The sequence below is a fragment of the Periophthalmus magnuspinnatus genome, chromosome 8 (genome assembly GCF_009829125.3).
Source record: "Periophthalmus magnuspinnatus isolate fPerMag1 chromosome 8, fPerMag1.2.pri, whole genome shotgun sequence".
Lineage (NCBI taxonomy): Eukaryota > Metazoa > Chordata > Actinopteri > Gobiiformes > Gobiidae > Periophthalmus > Periophthalmus magnuspinnatus.
The window spans coordinates 19,210,497-19,229,314 of record NC_047133.1 but is presented as its reverse complement, the minus strand read 5'-3'; the positions used below and the strand labels follow the sequence as shown (position 1 = coordinate 19,229,314).

The 18,818-nt window shown below is 37.5% G+C and overlaps 1 protein-coding gene across 1 annotated transcript in view; it reads right to left on the bottom strand.

Annotated features, from left to right (window-relative positions):
• Window positions 1–423: 423 nt before the first annotated feature.
• mylk5 (myosin, light chain kinase 5) overlaps window positions 424–18,818 on the bottom strand; it is a 32,808-nt gene continuing 14,413 nt past the window's right edge. Inside the window, exons 5-18 of the mRNA XM_033971214.2 lie at window positions 18,422–18,457; window positions 12,830–12,957; window positions 10,868–11,021; window positions 10,508–10,629; window positions 9,433–9,619; window positions 8,283–8,388; window positions 7,312–7,515; window positions 6,066–6,283; window positions 4,827–4,950; window positions 4,509–4,661; window positions 3,886–4,015; window positions 3,343–3,427; window positions 2,617–2,757; window positions 424–1,456 (exon numbers count right to left, since the gene is read on the bottom strand). Of these exons, the coding sequence (XP_033827105.1) occupies window positions 1,251–1,456; window positions 2,617–2,757; window positions 3,343–3,427; window positions 3,886–4,015; window positions 4,509–4,661; window positions 4,827–4,950; window positions 6,066–6,283; window positions 7,312–7,515; window positions 8,283–8,388; window positions 9,433–9,619; window positions 10,508–10,629; window positions 10,868–11,021; window positions 12,830–12,957; window positions 18,422–18,457 (1,994 nt within the window). The 3' untranslated portion in view covers window positions 424–1,250. The remainder of the gene's footprint in view (window positions 1,457–2,616; window positions 2,758–3,342; window positions 3,428–3,885; window positions 4,016–4,508; window positions 4,662–4,826; window positions 4,951–6,065; window positions 6,284–7,311; window positions 7,516–8,282; window positions 8,389–9,432; window positions 9,620–10,507; window positions 10,630–10,867; window positions 11,022–12,829; window positions 12,958–18,421; window positions 18,458–18,818) is intronic.

The window sequence follows — 18,818 nt, the reverse complement described above, 5'->3', positions numbered from 1 at the left end:
TGAATTTCAGAGGGACAAAGAATAGCACTGTAGAATTAACAAAACAGTGTCCATAAAGTCTGTTTACACTTGATTTGTTCTAATGTAGTTCATGCATCCTGTTGAATAAAAAGGCATCTTGTTGAATGAACACATAAGAAATGGCTCCTCCTCAAGAGAAAGAACAAAGTGGATCACGGTTTATTGACAAAATCAGATACACAGACTCAACAAAACTACAGAGAAAAGTATGGAAGAGATCCACCATCACATCTGTCAAGAAATGTATGGGACAAAGAGAAGAATGTTAAAGAGAAAGAGAAAAGGTGCCCATATAGAGGTGTACTAAATGAGGTTAAAAAAAAATTAAAAAAAACTTTGTAAAACACTGAGTACAATAGATCATCCCACAACTGTTAAATAAAGAGTGCAAAAGAAACACCATTATATCTGTTCTGAAATATATTTTAATTATTTTATTCCATCAAAGTGACTTGGGATATCAGATACACAGATACTGTTACATACATTCTTAGCTATATGACAAAATGAGCTATAACCTGTTGACATTTTGACTGGCCATACTGGACATACAACCTTGTCGATGCCTGATGTTGGAAGCTAGGCAGGGTTGGGCCTGGTTAGCAGTAAAATAGCTAGTCTTTTGAAAGCTCTTTGAAATGAACGGATCCAAAAGATTCGGATCCCCTAAAACAGCCGAAAGTCCCATCACTCGCATTTACTTTTTGGATATTTCAGCAGGAAATACAATGTTATTGATGGGAAAAACTGTCTCTTGCCCCTCTCCCATCTGGAGATATGACATCATTACATTTTAGAAACGACCAGGTGCCACAGGGAGGCAGCAGTGGCTCTGATGCAAACTGTTGTTTCCAAAACAGTTCACCCACATTTCCTAGTATAAATGTAGTGTGTGAGTGAGGATTGGTGGTGATTGGGGGGGTGACGGTGCAGATTAGCAGCCTCACTTCCAGTCCACCTCAAGGCAGCTGTGGCTACAATAGTAACTTACCACCACTGAGTGTGGAGTGAATGAATAATGTGATGAAAAGAGCTTTGGAGCATCTTGAAAGCCCGATATAAATCCAGTGCGTTTTTATTATTATTAGCATTTGAGTTTCTGTAATAATAGTCACTTTTATACAGTTTTATAATACAGCTAAATATTTGTTTTTTAATTCACTTAATACATTTTCTGATATCTCTACAAATATTTAACATCTCTCTGCATGTAAACATCTTTTCTTTCATTACTGTAGAACAAAGAGTCTGGCGGAGCACACTGCCTCTCCGTGGTCATTGGTGGCTTTGCAGGTGTACACACTGGCATCTTCAGAGGTGACATTGGATAGAACCAGGCTGCAGCGGCCGTCCTCTTCATACTCTATCTCCACTGACGAAGACTCAATAACAGGATCGTCTCCTCTGAGCCACACGACCTCTGGGTCTGGGTAACCTGCAGACACCAGGACGGCACCGTTTTAAACTCTCTTAAAGATCAACAAATCTATATGTGCTCAAAGAACTAAGATGTTTCAGGTGACACCACAACATTGAATAGTGTTTAACCGATACTACTACTACAACTACTACAACAACAACTGCATACAACTACTACTACCTACAACTACTACTACTACTACTACTACTACTACTACTACTACAACTGCCTGCAACAACTACTACTACCTACGACTACTACTATTACTACAATAACTACTGCTACAATAACAACTACGAACTACAACTACAACTACCTACAACAACTACTACAACAACAATCACAACTACTACTATTACTACTACTAATAGTTCTAGTATATTTATCAGGTAATATTCATCAAGTAATAATTAGAAGAAAAAAAAACATGTCAAGTGCACTTTAAGGTATGGTTAAGGTACACCATATTGTGAAGGATAACTGTTACTTAAATCACAGACTGTATAAAGAAGTGAGTGTGACGTCACCCACAGCGTTTGGCTACAGTCAAATGAAGCTCATCGAGGCTAGCAGTTATAGCGGTGAATCTGGAGCCGAGGTCCATATTTGGAATTCCTACCGTGAATATCATAGCAACCAACGAGCCAATTCAGAGCGAGGCTGTTTAAGATACACGCCCCTTCACACCTACACAATTGGTTTAACAACACTGTCAATCAAACCTGCCTCAAACCTCAAAAAAGATGCCTCATTGGACTCACTGGTAATAACCTGGTCTATAGGTTATTAATGCTATTAATACTTGATTTACAGACATAATAATGAAAGAAAAACACCAGGATCAGGTTGATACAAACATTTTAAGACCAAAATGATGACCCTAACAGCATCAGTTATGGACAGAGGTGCAACGGTTTTTCAATAGAAAGTGAACTAGGCCCAGGGTCACTGGAGCCAGAAGCATGCCTTTACTCACACCTTTTTGGAACGTGGCGGCTAGCAAGTTAGCTATGTCTATTTATACATACAGTCTATGGCTTAAATGCAGGCTTAAAGGTGCACTGTGTAACTTTTCGGGTAGGCAGCAGCTGTGTTGTCTGCATATAAATGTTGTTCTTCGCCAGAAAAACTGCACAGTGCCCCCTTTAGATAATCTTAAGACTGCAGAGCTTTACCTGTGAGGTGGCAGGACAGGCGAGCGCTGGAGCCCAGGGAGGAGGTCTGGTCCTGGGGCAGCACTGTGAAACAAGGGGGGCCCTGCATCTTCTTCTCCAGAGTCTGCAGGGCATCCTTCGCTTCAGGGGAGAGGGGAGGGGCTGGCCACAGTCACAAGCAAACACAGGGTTAAGTAACAACTACTACTACTACTTCCACTACTACTACTACTATTACTACTATGACAACAACTGCTACTACTATTACAGCAACTATAACTACTTCTGCAACTATTAGAACAGCTACTACTTCTACTACCACTACTAGTACTATAACTAGAATGACAACTACTACTTCAACAACTATTACAGCAACTACAACAACTACTACTACTTTTACTACTATTACTACAATGACAACTACTACTACTTCTACAACTCTTACAGCAACTACAACTACTCCTACTACTACAATGACAACTACTACTACTTCTACAACTATTACAACAACTACTATTATTACTACCAGTACTATTGTTACAATGACAACTACGGCTACTACAACTATTACAGCAACTATAACTACTCCTACTACTACTGCAACTATTACAACAACTACTACTACAATTGCTATTACTACTATGACAACTACTACTACTGCAACTTTTACAGCATCTATAACTACTACTGCTACTACAACTACTTTTTTGAATATCAGTAGTATTGTGTTGTATAGTAGTCCCTCACCATCTGCGGGGCTGATGGATCCTGAACTCTCGCTCTTGGAAAGCAGAGCCATCCTCTTCAGGGCGAGCATGGCTTTCCCGGCTTTCTGTTCACACATGTTTTAGAGATCAGGGTAACAGTCATTTTCACTCGACACTAGGTCTAACGCGTGTTGTCACATTGCACTAATATTGTTACGATACTAAAATTTGGAACTTGCTTTTGATACTAATAATAGAATGACATTTTCAGCATTAAATGGTAGTGGTACTTTCTTTTGTATTCCCATGTGGCCTTATATCTGTGTACAGGTAGGTTTTCCTAGTGATCCATGAGTGTACACTAGTCTATGTGTCTTATACTTATTCTGATATAGCTCAACATCATTCTAAAGTTATTCAGGAAAGGTTCATTTCTGTCCTGTGAATGTGACTTTTTTAGTATCGATATCTGCTCAAAGTATCTAGTTTCGGTACTAGTTTTATTATCAATTAGTTTCTGATTTTTGATACTTTTGACAATCCTAATATTTACTTCCACAGATACTGTACTACACTGTTGTACCTTCCATTTCTGTCGGGCTAAGAACTTCTTCATCTTCTCTTTGGACAGACTCTTGCAGGAAGCTGTGTCTTCTGAGTCAAATGCTGCCATCCAGTGGTGAGCAAGTGCCTCTGCACATGTCAGTCTCCGCCTAAAAGAATAAATATTGTTGGACATTTTAAACTAGTATTTCTATCATTACTACAATAGCTACACTACAACAATTACAATCATTACTTCTACTAGCCTACTAAGATTGCTAAGTGCTGCTCCAGCTACTGCTACTGTTAATGCTGCTACTAATACTACTAATACTGCTACAACTATAGCCAGTACCACAACAACTATCACCACTACTATTATTACTATTACTTCTACTACTATTAATACTACTTGAAAAACAACCACTACAACTACTATTACTGCTATAACTACAACCACTATACTACAACAACTGTCATTACTATTACTATAAATATTACTACTACTACTTCTACCACATGTGTCATGTTACTCCTTGTCATTATTGTGTGTTGTGTGTTCTGCTGTTTTTAAATAAAGTATCTTTAATTTGATTGATTAGAACTACTACAACATTACTACAACTAAAGCAAGTACTACTACTACTACTACTAGTGCTTCACCTGGGGGCCTTGTTGAGCAGAGAGCTGATGAAGTCCTTTGCTTCTTCTGAGATTTCATCAAAACTGTCTTCATCAAACTCGTACTGAGCGGCCGTAACTAGAGCTAAGGTCTCCGCGTCACTAGTTCCCTGGAACGGGGACTCTCCACTCAATCTGTAAGAAAAACACAGCATTATTTTATGTATTTTATTTTAGTTCTGCTTTAGTTTTTGTCCAGTCCTGCTTTAGTTCTGCTTAATAATGATTTAGACCTGGTCTAGTCCTGTTTCAGTCCTGGTCTAGTCCTGGTCCAGTTTGGTCTAGTCCTGGTCCACTCACAGTATGTAGCAGATGACTCCGATGCTCCACATGTCTGTAGCTGGAGTCACTGGTTCATAGTTGATCACTTCAGGAGCCACAAACTCTGGCGTCCCCTGCATCACTTTGAGAGGAGCATTGTCGTCTGCCACAGTCAACCACAAACATGCACTTTTAAAACATTATTGTCTTTACTACATTGTATTTCTGCTGGTGTCATGCAAAAAAAATGTTATTTCTCATGCAGTAGATGCTGTAGCTTCCCCTTCTAACTGAAGTGAAGCGGGATCAGGGGATCAGAATTTCCTGGAACACCAGCATTCATGGAGTTCATGCATAAGGAGTGTTTAATGATTTTAAGGATTTGGTATAGCAATGGTCCTCCTTTGTTGTAACAACAATACAATTGAAATTAAAATATTATCTATACCTTGTGAATAGGTAAAAGTCCTCACAAAATCCTTGAAATGAGGAAAAAATCATAACCCATAGTTTCTGATTTTTATTTCAACCGGTCCATACATACAATGTTTTTCAGATTTTGCTTTAGATACCTCTCCACTGGTTTAGATTTAGTCCCCCCTCTAGTTTAGTTTGTATATAGTCCTGATTCAGTTCACATTTGTCATTTTTGTCCAAATCTGAGACCATTTTAGTCCTGATGATGCCTGGGATCCAGAATACACACTTCTTCAATACTTAACAAAGATGTGAGTCCAATGAGTGAAACACTAAACTCTGTTAATCTGAGGTGAGAGAAATTTTATCTTATTTCTAAATCATAGCTGACCGATGAGCTCCTTTTTTTCCCACGTCACTGAAAAAAACAAGTCTGGACGATCACGGTAGACCGGACTTGAGACGTGAAAGAGGGAGTGAGGACCAGACTGATCAGTCTGTATATAGAAAACACATATAGAGATATCATTCTGAATTTGCCAGTAAAGTCCGGATGGGGATTTGAGTTGGTCATGTTTTAGTCATTGCTCAGTTGTAAAAAATAAATTCTGCCTGATATCCACCAGCAATCTGAGCAGAACTGAAGAAGTGGCTTGGATGAGCAGCAAAACCTCTTTGCTCCTACAACTTTTTGTCCAGTTGATAGATTAGAGTTTTTCTTTTACTATGGATCATACCAGGACGACTGACAGATCACACATATATCAGTGTTCAATTCTGGTTTAGTCATTGCTTAGTTTCAAGTTCAGTCCTGGTTTAATCTTGATTTTTTACATGCACACACCATTCTAAGTCTCTTACCCAGACGGCAAGCTAACCCAAAGTCTATGATCTTGATTTCGGTGCCACTGGTGTCCACACACACTATGTTCTCGGGTTTCAGGTCCAGGTGGAGGATGTTCTGTTGGTGCATGAAGGACACACCCTCCAGGATCTGCCTCATGTAACGAGCACTCGTCGTTTCCGTGTGCTTGAAACTATCGTCCACGATTCGCTCAAACAACTCCCCACCCGCAATACTGTGGAGCAGAGGAGGGAATAAGAGCAGTGGTGGATGTAGTACTCAATTTTGTTACTTAAGTAAAAGTACAGATACAGAGGTAAAAAGTTACTCAAGTACAAGTAAACGTATCACATGAAAAAATCTACTTAAGTAAAAGTATTTAAGTACCTGTTTAAAAATGTACTTTAAGAGTAAAAAGTAAACGTATTCCCCATAAGTATTGTTGATTCGTTGTTAAATGTACATATATACATATTTGGGTCAACATTAGCAATATAGATCTATTTCTTAATTTTTCTTATGAATTTTGTGTGTTTATTTTTGTTTTGCTCAAAGCTGAAGTTTGAACTCAAAAACTTTAGTCAGGATGTTACCACAAACATGGGAAAAGTAACTCCTCAAATCATATGAAAAGTACATTTTTACTTTAAAAATGTAGTGGAGTATAAAGTACAGATACTGCTCTCAAATGTAGTGAAGTAAAAGTAAAAAGTATCCACTGTAAAATGCACTTAAGTAAAGTACAGATACCTTAAATTTCTACTTAAGTACAGTCCTTTACTACTTGCACTTTGTTAGCTTCCACCACTGAGTAATAGTAACAGTAGTAGTAATTGTAATAATAAATAAACTGTAAGCAGTAAGCAAGCAGATGACAGTAACAGTAGTACTACTGCTAATAATTATGTTTTACACATTTAACAGGCTTGCCAATCTGCACCATCGTCCCCTCTGATCAGAAACATTCAAACTAGGCAAGGTGGGAAGTGTCTTGCCAAAGGAAACAACAGCAGAATTTGGTCAGAACCGGAATCAATCCACCAACCATCCATCTTGTGTCTTAGTTCATTACGGGTGTTTTTAATACTCAAAAATAACTTGAAAAACCATGAGCGGCTTGGCCTGGTGGCTATACATAAATGTAATCTCAAACTTGCTCATTACAGGCAGAGCAGTACCATCTCCATGGTGAACCCTCCACCAGAAAAGTTACACACTGCACCTTTAAATCAGATAATAAGATAAATGTGGTTTATTACTCACAACTCCATGATCATGACCATCTCGAGACGGTGGTCGTAGGCCCCCAGACACTGCACCAGTTTGGGGTGGTGCAGGAAGTTCATGAGCTCGATCTCCTTACGTGCCGCCTCTCTCTCCTTTGACCTCCGACCTTTGTAAAACTTCCCCGCACACACACGACCACTTTCCCTGTGCGTCAACTTGTACACATCTCCGAACTTACCCCTGGAAAACACACAGTGATTATATTGCAATAGAGGTAATATATTAAAGGTGCATTAGGAATTATTTGCCTAGAATATTCCACAGTATGACATTAAACTAATCCAATAAATGAAACAAGCAGGTGTCGCTATTATCCTCATTAAAGGTGCACAATGTAACTCCTCTGGGGAAGTGTCTGCTACCTACTGGTCTCTTCGACAAGCTTATTGCTTTGTTTGGAATATTCCGCAGTATGGCATTAATATATACATATATTTTGATTCAATAACAGCTGTTTTTAATTCCTCAAAAATACTTGGAAAGACATGCATTCTTACTGTAAGTTTGCTCGCCTCAGACAGATCTGACCTATAACTTCTCTTGGTAGGATCAAGTTCTTGGATACAGATAAGTTTAATGCCCAATGGCAGAACTTCAGTGCACCTTTAATATTATCGAAGGATAGATGTATGAATATTGTGATGTAATCTGAACTCCAGCCATTCTCACATAAAACATATGAAGTTGTTTTAAAGTTTTTATGTGTGAGGTCACTTCCGGTCCATCATCTGATTGAAAACAATGAATGTGTTTATAATTCCCCCTTATTTTAGCAACAGCACATCTCATGTTAAAAAGAGATAGCAGTCGTTAGCTAACAACAAGCTAACAAGATCATAAACATGTCTCTTGTTTGATGAATAAAGTTGGGAAGTTTCTGGTTGGACCCGGAAGTGAGAACTTTATAGATGAACAGGTGCAGTATTTGTTCCTGCTGGGATACTCACACTCCCAGTTTCTCCTGGAGGATGTAGTGGTCTGTGACTTTGTGAGTGGAGTCGATGGTGACATGGCTGTGCGCTGCTAGGGCCTCCTCTGTCTGAGATCTGCAGTCTGAAAAAATCACAAAGGATTTTAAAGATGGTTTAAACATGTGGGGTTGACTAAAACAGAAAAGAGTGCTGCATGAGCAAGTCAAAGGTTTGGACACACGTCGTTTCTTTATTTCCATGATTATTACAGTGTATATTCTCACTGGAAGCAGCACAACTGTGAATGAATGGATACAGAATGTATCAAATCTAAAACAAACTTTCGTTATTTTAATCACTTTGTCCACTATTTTGCACTCTTCTTTATTTGACTATGAATCAAATGATCTTTGTCTTATTTAACTTAATACACTGTAGCATGATTATAGGCTGAGATGTAGGCACTTGTGTTTACTTGTATGTCTGTAGTATTTTACTTAAACAGGACCCCAGGTAATGTTTGTTTTAATTCATTTTTGGTCAGTTTGTCTATATACATTCAATCTGTATTTTCAGTATTTTCACCAGCCTCCTTGGGGACTGTAGGTGCACATTAGCATTCATGTTATAACCTGCAGCAGCATCTTTCCTATGACGTTTGTCTTGGTTGGTTAACGTTTGCTGTGTACTGCCCCTGTACCAAACCCTACCGATATCAAATACTAGTGTTATTGCAACATGAAACATTAAATATTTCACAGTTTTAGTTTACTTTTTAAAATCTTTTCAGAGCTTTTAGCCATGCTATAGTTGTTTACTTCTCATTTACCTTCTTGAAGTTGTTTCTGGAGTGATTCATGTATGTCTGAGTAATGTTTAATCGCTTATTTTCAAGACACCATATTGCAGATCAATCCCCGTTTTCACCACAACCAGCATATGCCCACTGCTCTCTACTGGTTTTGTTTTTTTTCGTTTTAGATGAATATTGCGATTTAAAATGTGCAAATCATAACTTAATGACCCACGGGTGTCATAGATTATAACTATATAGCAAACATAAGCACTATAGCTCTTTTTTAATACATTTTTAATTACACTTTTTTGTAGTAGAATCAAGCAACAGCTGTAATTATTATTTAAATACCATTAATTTCACACTCAAAGGACCTATTGAAAAGTTCACCTTTCTTCCTTTCGTCCATCTTTAGAGGTGTGGACTCTGGCCCTGGTTCACTCACGCCCACAGCGTTAAAGGCCTTTACCCGAAAACAGTACTCCTTCTGAGGATCTAACCCTGAGGTCACTCTGTACGATGTGCTGGTGCAGTTATGACTGATTTCAGTCCAGTTAGTGTTGTTCCTCTCCTTCACCTGCAGAGGGAGTCAAGATTTACCTTACACAAGTCAATTCTTCATTAAAAAGTCAAGGCAGGACAATTAACCAAATCATTTTCTCATAGTGGCTAGCAATATTTTACTATTACAGATGTTACTGAAATAAAAATAATACTGTATAGAAGCAATTAACATGCCATCCCTTCATTAAAGTTCACACACACACCCACACCCTCAGGTAGGGAATGACTGGTATATATCAACAAACACTTCAAAAAACGTATAAGAACACACCAGAACAAACCCATACAGCTACATTTCAAGTAACTTTTTCTGGGCCCAAATAACATGTTACATTTTCTTCTTCATAAATGCATTTACATGAGCAGATATACATACATATTTAAAGGAACACTGTGTAGCCTGCGCTCTTCCAGTTTAAAAAAAGATATTACAATTACAACTGAACCTGGGTTGCCAGAGCCCAAACTTGCAAATAGAGAACATATACAAGTTTTTCTCATTCTCAGTAAATGGAAAGCATACACCACAGCAGAGACCGTGATTAATGACTGACTGCAGGTGCTGGGGTTTAGATAGTGACAATTCAGATCAGAGAGAGTTCTTTTAGGCTTAAACCAACTGAATTTCAGCATTGGAACTGGCAACCCAAATGAGAGCTCATTCTGCTTTCTGATTGGATAATCAGCTTGAGAATCAAATCACCAAATAAATGAAACATCGTGTCCAATGTTTTTGTAATTAACAACTGTAATGCTAATTTATTCTTATCAGTAAAAGCTACATTTGATTTGAACATTTAGTCCCATAGTCTAATAAGCCAGCAAATCTAGATCTAAATCATATAACAAAATAAATATCATACTGAATTCCATCCATTATAACTGAGAGATGTTTCCTCACCTCCACCACGTATCCCAGGACAACGCTGCCTCCGTCGTAGCAGGGTCCAGACCAGGACAAGACCGGAATGTTGCCAGAAACTAGAGAGATCAGGGGACAAGAGGCAGGAGGCTGGGGTCTATCTGAGGAACAGAGGAGGGAAAAGACTTATGGGGAGTTCTTGTACTGTTTTTACTTTAGTTTTATTATTATTATTATTAATTTACTTTTATTATTATTATTATTCCTATTTGGCGGTGGCTTGCAGGTTAGCTATGTCCATTTATATAATCAGTCTATGGATAGCAGTTAATACCCCATAGAAGTGTAATACCTCCTCTTGTTGTTTTCGTGTGTATTCCCAGTGTGTTATAGCCTCACCTATGACAGAGAGAGTGAGTGTGTGTTGGGCTGAGCTGTGCCGATCTTTCACTATTACAGTGTATCTTCCACTGTGATGGCTCTGGGCCTCTGCGATCACTAAAGTACTGCTCCTCTCCAAGTTTTCCAGCCACTGCTCTGAGTCGTCCACGATCTGAACTCAAACACACACAAAATGGACCACATAGTAAATTCTTCCAGTGAACATGACGGGATTTATATTTTTCTAATTATTACTTGGGTTGGTGGGATTGTACCTTGTGAATATTTATCATAGTTTTACAGTTTGTAGAAGAAAGCGGAAGTAGCAGTGAGTTCTACCTATGTCAACATCAAAAACTTTTTACACAACATCCAAATATTGTGTAATTTTTGCATTTGTGAACTTTGTGGTTGCTAGATACTGACCCAATTACTACTACATATGTAATATCTGCTGCCCTATCCCAACCATGAAGTAAAATTATAAGCTAGAAAAAATGGCAATGTTTTTAGTCAAATCTTTCAAATTTCATAAAATTATCTGACCTGTCATATACACTGTATAGTTTAAAATGAAGCATGAGGGCAGGTGACATTTCAGATTCTTTCCATTGTCATAATACATAAGGAGGATCTGTTTTAGCTAAACCCAAACTTGAACCAGAATAGCCACAGAAAAGGAATCGGATCAGGAACCTTCCTGTTGTGAGGTGAGAGTGCTAGTTATGAGAAATGGGTAGTAGTCAGCTACATTTATTTTTCCATTTAGTAATATTTTAATTCTCACTGTGAGTAAATCTACAAATGACAGAAGCTTTATGTTGACAATATGAAATGATTTGAACATCTGTGTTTCTTGCAGTTCCTTCAGATATGTAGATACTATTTAGTTTGTCTCAATTTTGTGTCTATTTGAAAATACCAGGTTTTGTGCATTATTTCATGTTTTGTCCTTCACATTACATTCACTTGAAGTTATAAATTAAACGTTGTGTCCTGACAGTTACTCTTTAAGTTACTCTTGCTTGACTATTAGTTTGCCCAAATACATTTTTCCTCTTGGTCCACTACTTTGTACTTCTACTTGAGTAATATTATTTTTGAAGTAACATTGCTCTTACTTGAGTATAATTTCTGGCTACTCTACGCACCTCTGTGAGTCACTGTGGCTACTGTGCCACCACCACCTCTGTGGCAGCCCATGCACAATACAATTTAACCAGTTTAACGTCATCTCTGTCAAAACCATTTGTAACAATCAAGACAGATAATGGGAGCATTATTCCATCACAAAAGCATGACTCGTGACAGATGAAAAGACTTTCAGACGTAAGACCAATATGAAGGGATGGGACAAGATCTAGTGCCACGAGATCCCACAAGATAAGATTGTGCATAAAAGTACCAAAAAAACAGATACTAGTCGATACTAAAAATGGTATAGAAACTAGATACTCATTTGAGCAGGTATCGATGCTGAAAAAGTTCCATAAACAGGACATAAATGAACCTTTCCTGAAAAGCTTTAAAATGATCTTGAGCTGTATCAGAACAAGTATAAGACACATAGACTAGTATACACTCATGGACCACTATGGAACCTACCTGGACCACTGAGGGATTACACAGATATAAGGGGAAGAGAAAAGAAGGTGCTACCATTTAATGTTGAAAATCACATTCTGTTGTCTTAATAAAAAGTGTTTTTAATTATCATTATGGTATTTTAGTACCGTAACACTAGTCCACAGATGAAGAAAGCTATCTCTATGTATTAATAATATATTAAAAATAAACATATTAAATTAATACAAAACCGTCTTGTCCTGTCCTACTAATATGGCAGACAAAACCCTCTCAAAAAATATCTATCTATTCTGTTTTGAGACTTCTTTCAAAAACAGTGCATGTCCTCCACCATCAAACTTTAATATAGTTAATAGTTATTTTACAATACTTGGGTGCAGCTGGGTTCCCCACCTGTTGTTTGTTCCTGATCCAGGCCGATACGATGGGAGGGCTGCCCACAAACGAGCATGTGAGTCGGGCTTGTTCTCCCGCCTTCACTTCTAGATGCTGTGGAGGATGTTCAAATCGCAGGCGCACCACTAGACCCAAAACACAGACAAAACAGGACACCTTAACTAGTTGTGATAAAGCAGTAAAAAGACTCAAAGACAATAACAAATTTAACCTGATTACATTTGAAATTTGACAAAATATTTTTCCTAGTTTTGTCTAGTTTTCTATTTCGGTGAAGGTTATAATTTTACTTCCTGGTTGGATACGGGCAGCAAATGTGACATACATAGAGGTAATTCTACTAACAAGTACCTGGCAACTATAATGTAAGCAAGGGCCTAACCATAGACTGTATATGTAAATGGACATAGCTAACATTCATATCTTGATTTAAGGACACAATAGCCAAATAAAAACACCAGGATCATGGAGAGCGGGTTAATACGAACATTTTAAAACCAAAATGATGACTGACAGCAAGGGTTTCAGAGAGAGGGGTGGCAGTTTTTTAATAGAAAGGGAATTGGAGCCAGAGTTAATGGAGACGGAAGCGCACCCATGATCACTTCCTATTTGGAACGTGGAGGCTAGCAGGTTAGCTATGTCCATTTATATATACAGTCTATGATCCAACCAGGAAGTAAAATTATAACCTTCACCAATACTACAAAACTAGAAAAAACTAGGCTTTTTTGTGTGTAAAATCTTAAATCTAATGATGCTGAGTATGTTTTAGAGAAATGGAATAGCCTAAGCTGTCAAATGCACTTTAAATGTGTAGTTGTAACAGTTATGTAGCAGACAAAGCAGCAGGAAGGAAGACAGTCATGTTAAGATTAAGACTTATCTGTGAAGTGTTGTTGTGGCTAGTGCTGCGTTCACACTTGCACACATACCACATCAAAACTGCGACTAAAACCTGGACTAAACCGGGACTAAGGAAGACCAAACAAAGTCATGGAGATAGAATATTGTAATACTTGTTTTGGACTTAACATATTTCTTTTCTTAAAGTCCTGTAAGTGTTTTTTTCCCCATGTATTTGAACAAAACTTGTCTTGACCCAGTACAGATATACAGTACAAGCAGCAGGTCAAAATAAGTATGTTCTGTCTGCATCTACTTGTAAAGCAATTCATTGTTCGTTAATCAGGAAGCGCACACTTAGCATGCTAGGTGTTGTTAGCTTTACTGTCACTGGTCTCTAAGAGTTTTGTAAAGCGTCTATAAACTCATCATGGTGAATAATTAGGATGTTCGAAATACATGAAGTAAGTGAGGAATAACTTTGGACAGCTGGAAACGGTTTAAAATGAACTCATTCTGTTTTAACGTTTTTAAGTCAGTAAAAATCAGGTATAGCCTTTAATATCGTCATAATATTGTTGTTGAGATCATGCAAAAATTTGACGTTTTTGTTCATATTGAGTTATATTCTTGTTCTTTCTTGAACAGAATTCTGTCTATACATTTGCTGTGAACAAAAACACATTTCCCGATTCCACTCTGCTCTATTAATGGTCAGAACTTTATAGAGGGGTATTGTGCATTGTTCTTCGATGTTAAAAGGTTCCCTCATCAAAAACATGCCTGTAGAGGTTTTATATCTCATCCATTTATGTTTGACTAATTTAGTGATCTCTCCCGCCCCATTCTAACCCTCCATACGATTAGCTGTAAGATTCTGTAAGAAATATCAAGGTATTAATTTTAGTCATTATCATCCACCTACCTCTCATGACTTAACGGAGACGGGAGTGAACGCGGTCAAACTCATGTGTCTATACTATATCATTGTACAGGCTCAAGTTGTTATTGTACAAACACAACGGTCTTAAGTAGAAACAAATGGAAATGGCACCAGTACAACCAGTCCTTATGTCATCAACTACATAGATGAATATACCACATGATGTTTTCAAAGAGCATCCTGTTTGTCAGAAAATGCAGTAGTTTGTATGCATGCCTTTATTTGACCATTTTTTACTAGTTTTACAATTCTGTCCATTGGCAATAAAGCTATTCCCCGCTGTTGCCATGGCTATTAACAACTCAAATGGTGAATGGTGAAAAGTGCTCTTGAGGACTTTTCCCCATTCAAAAGATATCATATTTTGTTTAATTGGTATGGCAACGATCCTAATTTTTCTGTCATTCTGAATCCCATGGATAAACAGGAAGCTGACACCCATAGCTAAAGGCTCCATCAATGGCTTTTTGATTGGAGTAATCAGGAGTAACATAAACTATATCTCATTGCTATAAAAGGTGAGTTGAATTTGACTGTAAGAGTCTGATAAAACTCTCATTTGGTTGAAAGTGATGGCTAAATACTGTACTGTAACTGTACTGTTTGCATCATCAATTATGCCATTTTAAAATACTTTGGAGTAGGGCCGGTGCTAGTATTTCAACAATACCAGATATGATCAGAAAGACAATAAAAACATGTTATCAAATGGGAAATACTTTTTGCTACAAGTTTTCAGCACATAAATGTTTTCCGTATCAGTAGTACCCGTAGACTGTATATATATAAATGGACATAGCTAATCTGCTAGCTGCCGTGTTCCAAATAGAAAGTGATCATGGGAGCGCTTCCGGCTCCATCGATTCTGGCTCCAATTCACTTTACATTGAAAAATTGTGACCCCTCTTTCTAACTGCTGCAGTGAGTCTTGTCATTTTGGTCTTAAAATGTTCATATTTTTATTTCTGGTGTTTCTATTTCACTATTTTGTCCGTAAACTAAGATATGAACATTAATAACAGACAAATCAGGTGCCTTTTTTCCTCGAGGTCACTCCCGCTAGTGTTAGCAACAGGTTTAATTGGCTCTTTTGGTTGGCTCTTACTGCTAGCTGCGATTAGCTTCATTTAACTAGAGCTTAACGCTATGGGTGATGTCACACTCACTTAGTCCACTTCATGATACTATCCTAACATATTTTTGTATTGCACTACTAGAATCTAACAGTAAGTATTTAGGAGGATAGCATACTGTAAATTAGTCATGAAACAGCCTTAATTTGAGCTAATAACTATGTGAAACAATTACTTCTGTAAAGGTTTTTTTTTTTTTTTTGTTTTGTTGGGGTTTTTTTTAATGAGGTAGTCTTTATAAAAAGTGGTATAATGGCTTTGTGTTTCACTGGGCTCATATTATAAAACAGTTTGGATATTTTGTGCATTGTGTAAAACCAGCTGCTAAAATGATTTTATTTTATCTACAGGTTTATCAAGTACATATCTGAGAAGAATAAAATGTGTTGTGTGTTCTATTTATAAAACATGATTTTCTTTTAAAATGTTTCTTTATTTTCCACATGATGCACTCAAATAGAAATTCAAGCACAGATTAAAGGTTTTATATTACACAAAATTGCCTCTTGTGAGCTTAAGCCGTGTTATAATGTTGTTATCTCATCAAAAACAGACCTGGAGTTGTGTTTTGTTTCATTCACACATGTTTGTGTAATCCTTTATTACATCTCCAAAGCTCAAAATGCTCTGCTCTTGTGATGTCATGGAGCGGAAGTTTTTAAGTTAACAGCCACCTTTTATCTTTTGTTCAGTAAAGATTGGCAGTTCCAAGCCGGAAACTATCCAAATGATTCTAGTGAAGGTGTATGGAGTTACACATTTAACACTTCCTCTATTACCTCATGACATCACAAGGTGGAACAGAGTATTTTCTATTTGAGAGAAGAACTGTGTGAATGAAACAAAACAAAGCTTCAGGTATGTTTTTGATGAGGAAACATTATAACATAGATCAGAAAATAGTGTAATATGAGCCCTTTAAGGTATTTATAAAACGTAACCAGCCACAGTTTCTAAATATACTAAACGTGTTACAAACCCATATGTAATTCTACCTGCATTAAGCAGCTGTGACTACTATTAGTGACCTCATTCTTTTTTATAAAAATTATATTTTTAGATCTGAGCTAAACCTCAACAAAGTAACAGGGCAAACCACAACCACATCTAAACATGCTCAAGTTGCAGCTGGTAACTTACGGCAACAAGATCATTTTGTACCTTTTAACTTATCCCCATGTATTAAAACACATGAGTAATACACTGAAAACATATATTTGACATACAAGTTGAATTTCATGCCAAAGAGTATCATCATGACATTTTCTTTGTAACATTATCGTCAATAGACTTGGCCAACCCATAATAACAAACAGGTGCAGCCAACCACATCAAGCTAAACATTACACAGCTTAAAGAACACAACTGGAGAAGCACCGATCCAGCTTTTTCATTTCTGATACCAATTTTGATACCATAGCTCAATTCCCAATATCCGATTACCAGTGCAGAGACTGAGAATAGCATTAATTTCCACCCAGACCAAAGTGATCCAAATGTGTTATGTAGCTGTTACTTATCCATCAAGTAACTACTGAACAACTTTGTATAAAAGGTTAAAACATTATGAAACATTTTACGGGCCAAATGCAACCCGTAAATAGTCTTTTTACATCAACCAGGATATAAGTTGGGCAGATATTTCAAAGCTGATATCAGATATCAGGTTGGTGCATCCCTATACCCATTCAAATTCTTATACTATTGTAGGCAGGAGAAAAAACATGGTACAACACAGGATCTTGAAACCAAAAATGTATAAATAATTGAATAATAATTTCATCTGACACTGATGCAACTATGGTCTGTTCACACTTGTCCCTGTTGGGTGGTTTAAGCCCAGTTTAGTCCTGATGATAGTCCTGGTCTAGTTCTGGACTAGCTCTGGTCTAGTCGTGGTCTAGTCCTGTTCTAGTCTTGTTCTAGTCTTGTTCTAGTTTTAGTCTAGTCCTGGCTTCGTCCTGGTCTAGTCCTGGTCTAGTCCTGGTCTCGTCCTGGTCTAGTCCTGGTCTATTCCTGGTCTAGTCCTGATCTAGTCCTAGTTTAGTCCTGGTCTAGTCCTGGCCTTGTCCTGATCTAGTCCTGGTCTAGTCCTGGTCTAGTCCTGGTCTAGTCCTGGTCTAGTTCTGGTCTAGTCCTGGTCTAGTCCTGGTCTAGTCCTGGTCTAGTCTGGTAAAGTCCTGGTTCAGTTCCAAAATCGGTCTAAAGTTTGATGTGGTCTATGTGCACTCAGTGACCAGAATTATTTTTTTTTTAAATATATTTTACAGTATTAAGCATGTTAAATCTTTGCATCATAAATATATCTATATGCATGTTAATGTGTACTTTTTACACACTTGTTTATATGGTTACAGTTCACTATCATAAAATGTGTAATGCAGTTAGCTTGCAATACTTTTACATGAAATACTTTCCAGGGTTAAATATTGTTATTGCTTCTGCCTCTTGTAGTATGCTGCAGTTCCTTCTACTACTGCATCTCTGCTACATTTACTACCAGTACTAATTCTGCTGTTATTCCATGGTGTAAAATGTACTTTGAATGTCATAGCAATGTACCTACAGTCACATATTATTTAGTACCTCTGCCTTATACAGCCAGTATGTTTTAATGTATAAAATATTGTATCTAAAATGGTAAAATAGTGTATTTGCAGTTCCTACCTGTGCCGGAGTTGGCTCTCTTCTTCGGGATGACTTCTGTAGACAGAGATAAAAGGCAGGTGAAAGTTTGAAGAGGTGTGGCATTGTGCACTCATAAAAATAACAACTGCTGTCTCCCTACATGGAAGTCCTGGTTTAGTCCTGGTTTAGTCCTGTTATAATCCTAGTGTGCACTCATAAAAATAACACCTACAAATAGCATCTACAAACTGCTGTCTGCCTAGATGGATGGCCTAGTTTAGTCCTTGGTTAGTCTGGATTTCGTTCTAGTTAAATCCTGGTATAGTCCTGGTTTAATCTTGGTTTAGTCCTGGTTTAGTTTTATGTTGTAGTCCTGGTTGAGTGCTACTTTAGCCGTAGTGTAGTCCAATTGTAGTGCTGGGTTAGTTCTGGTGTA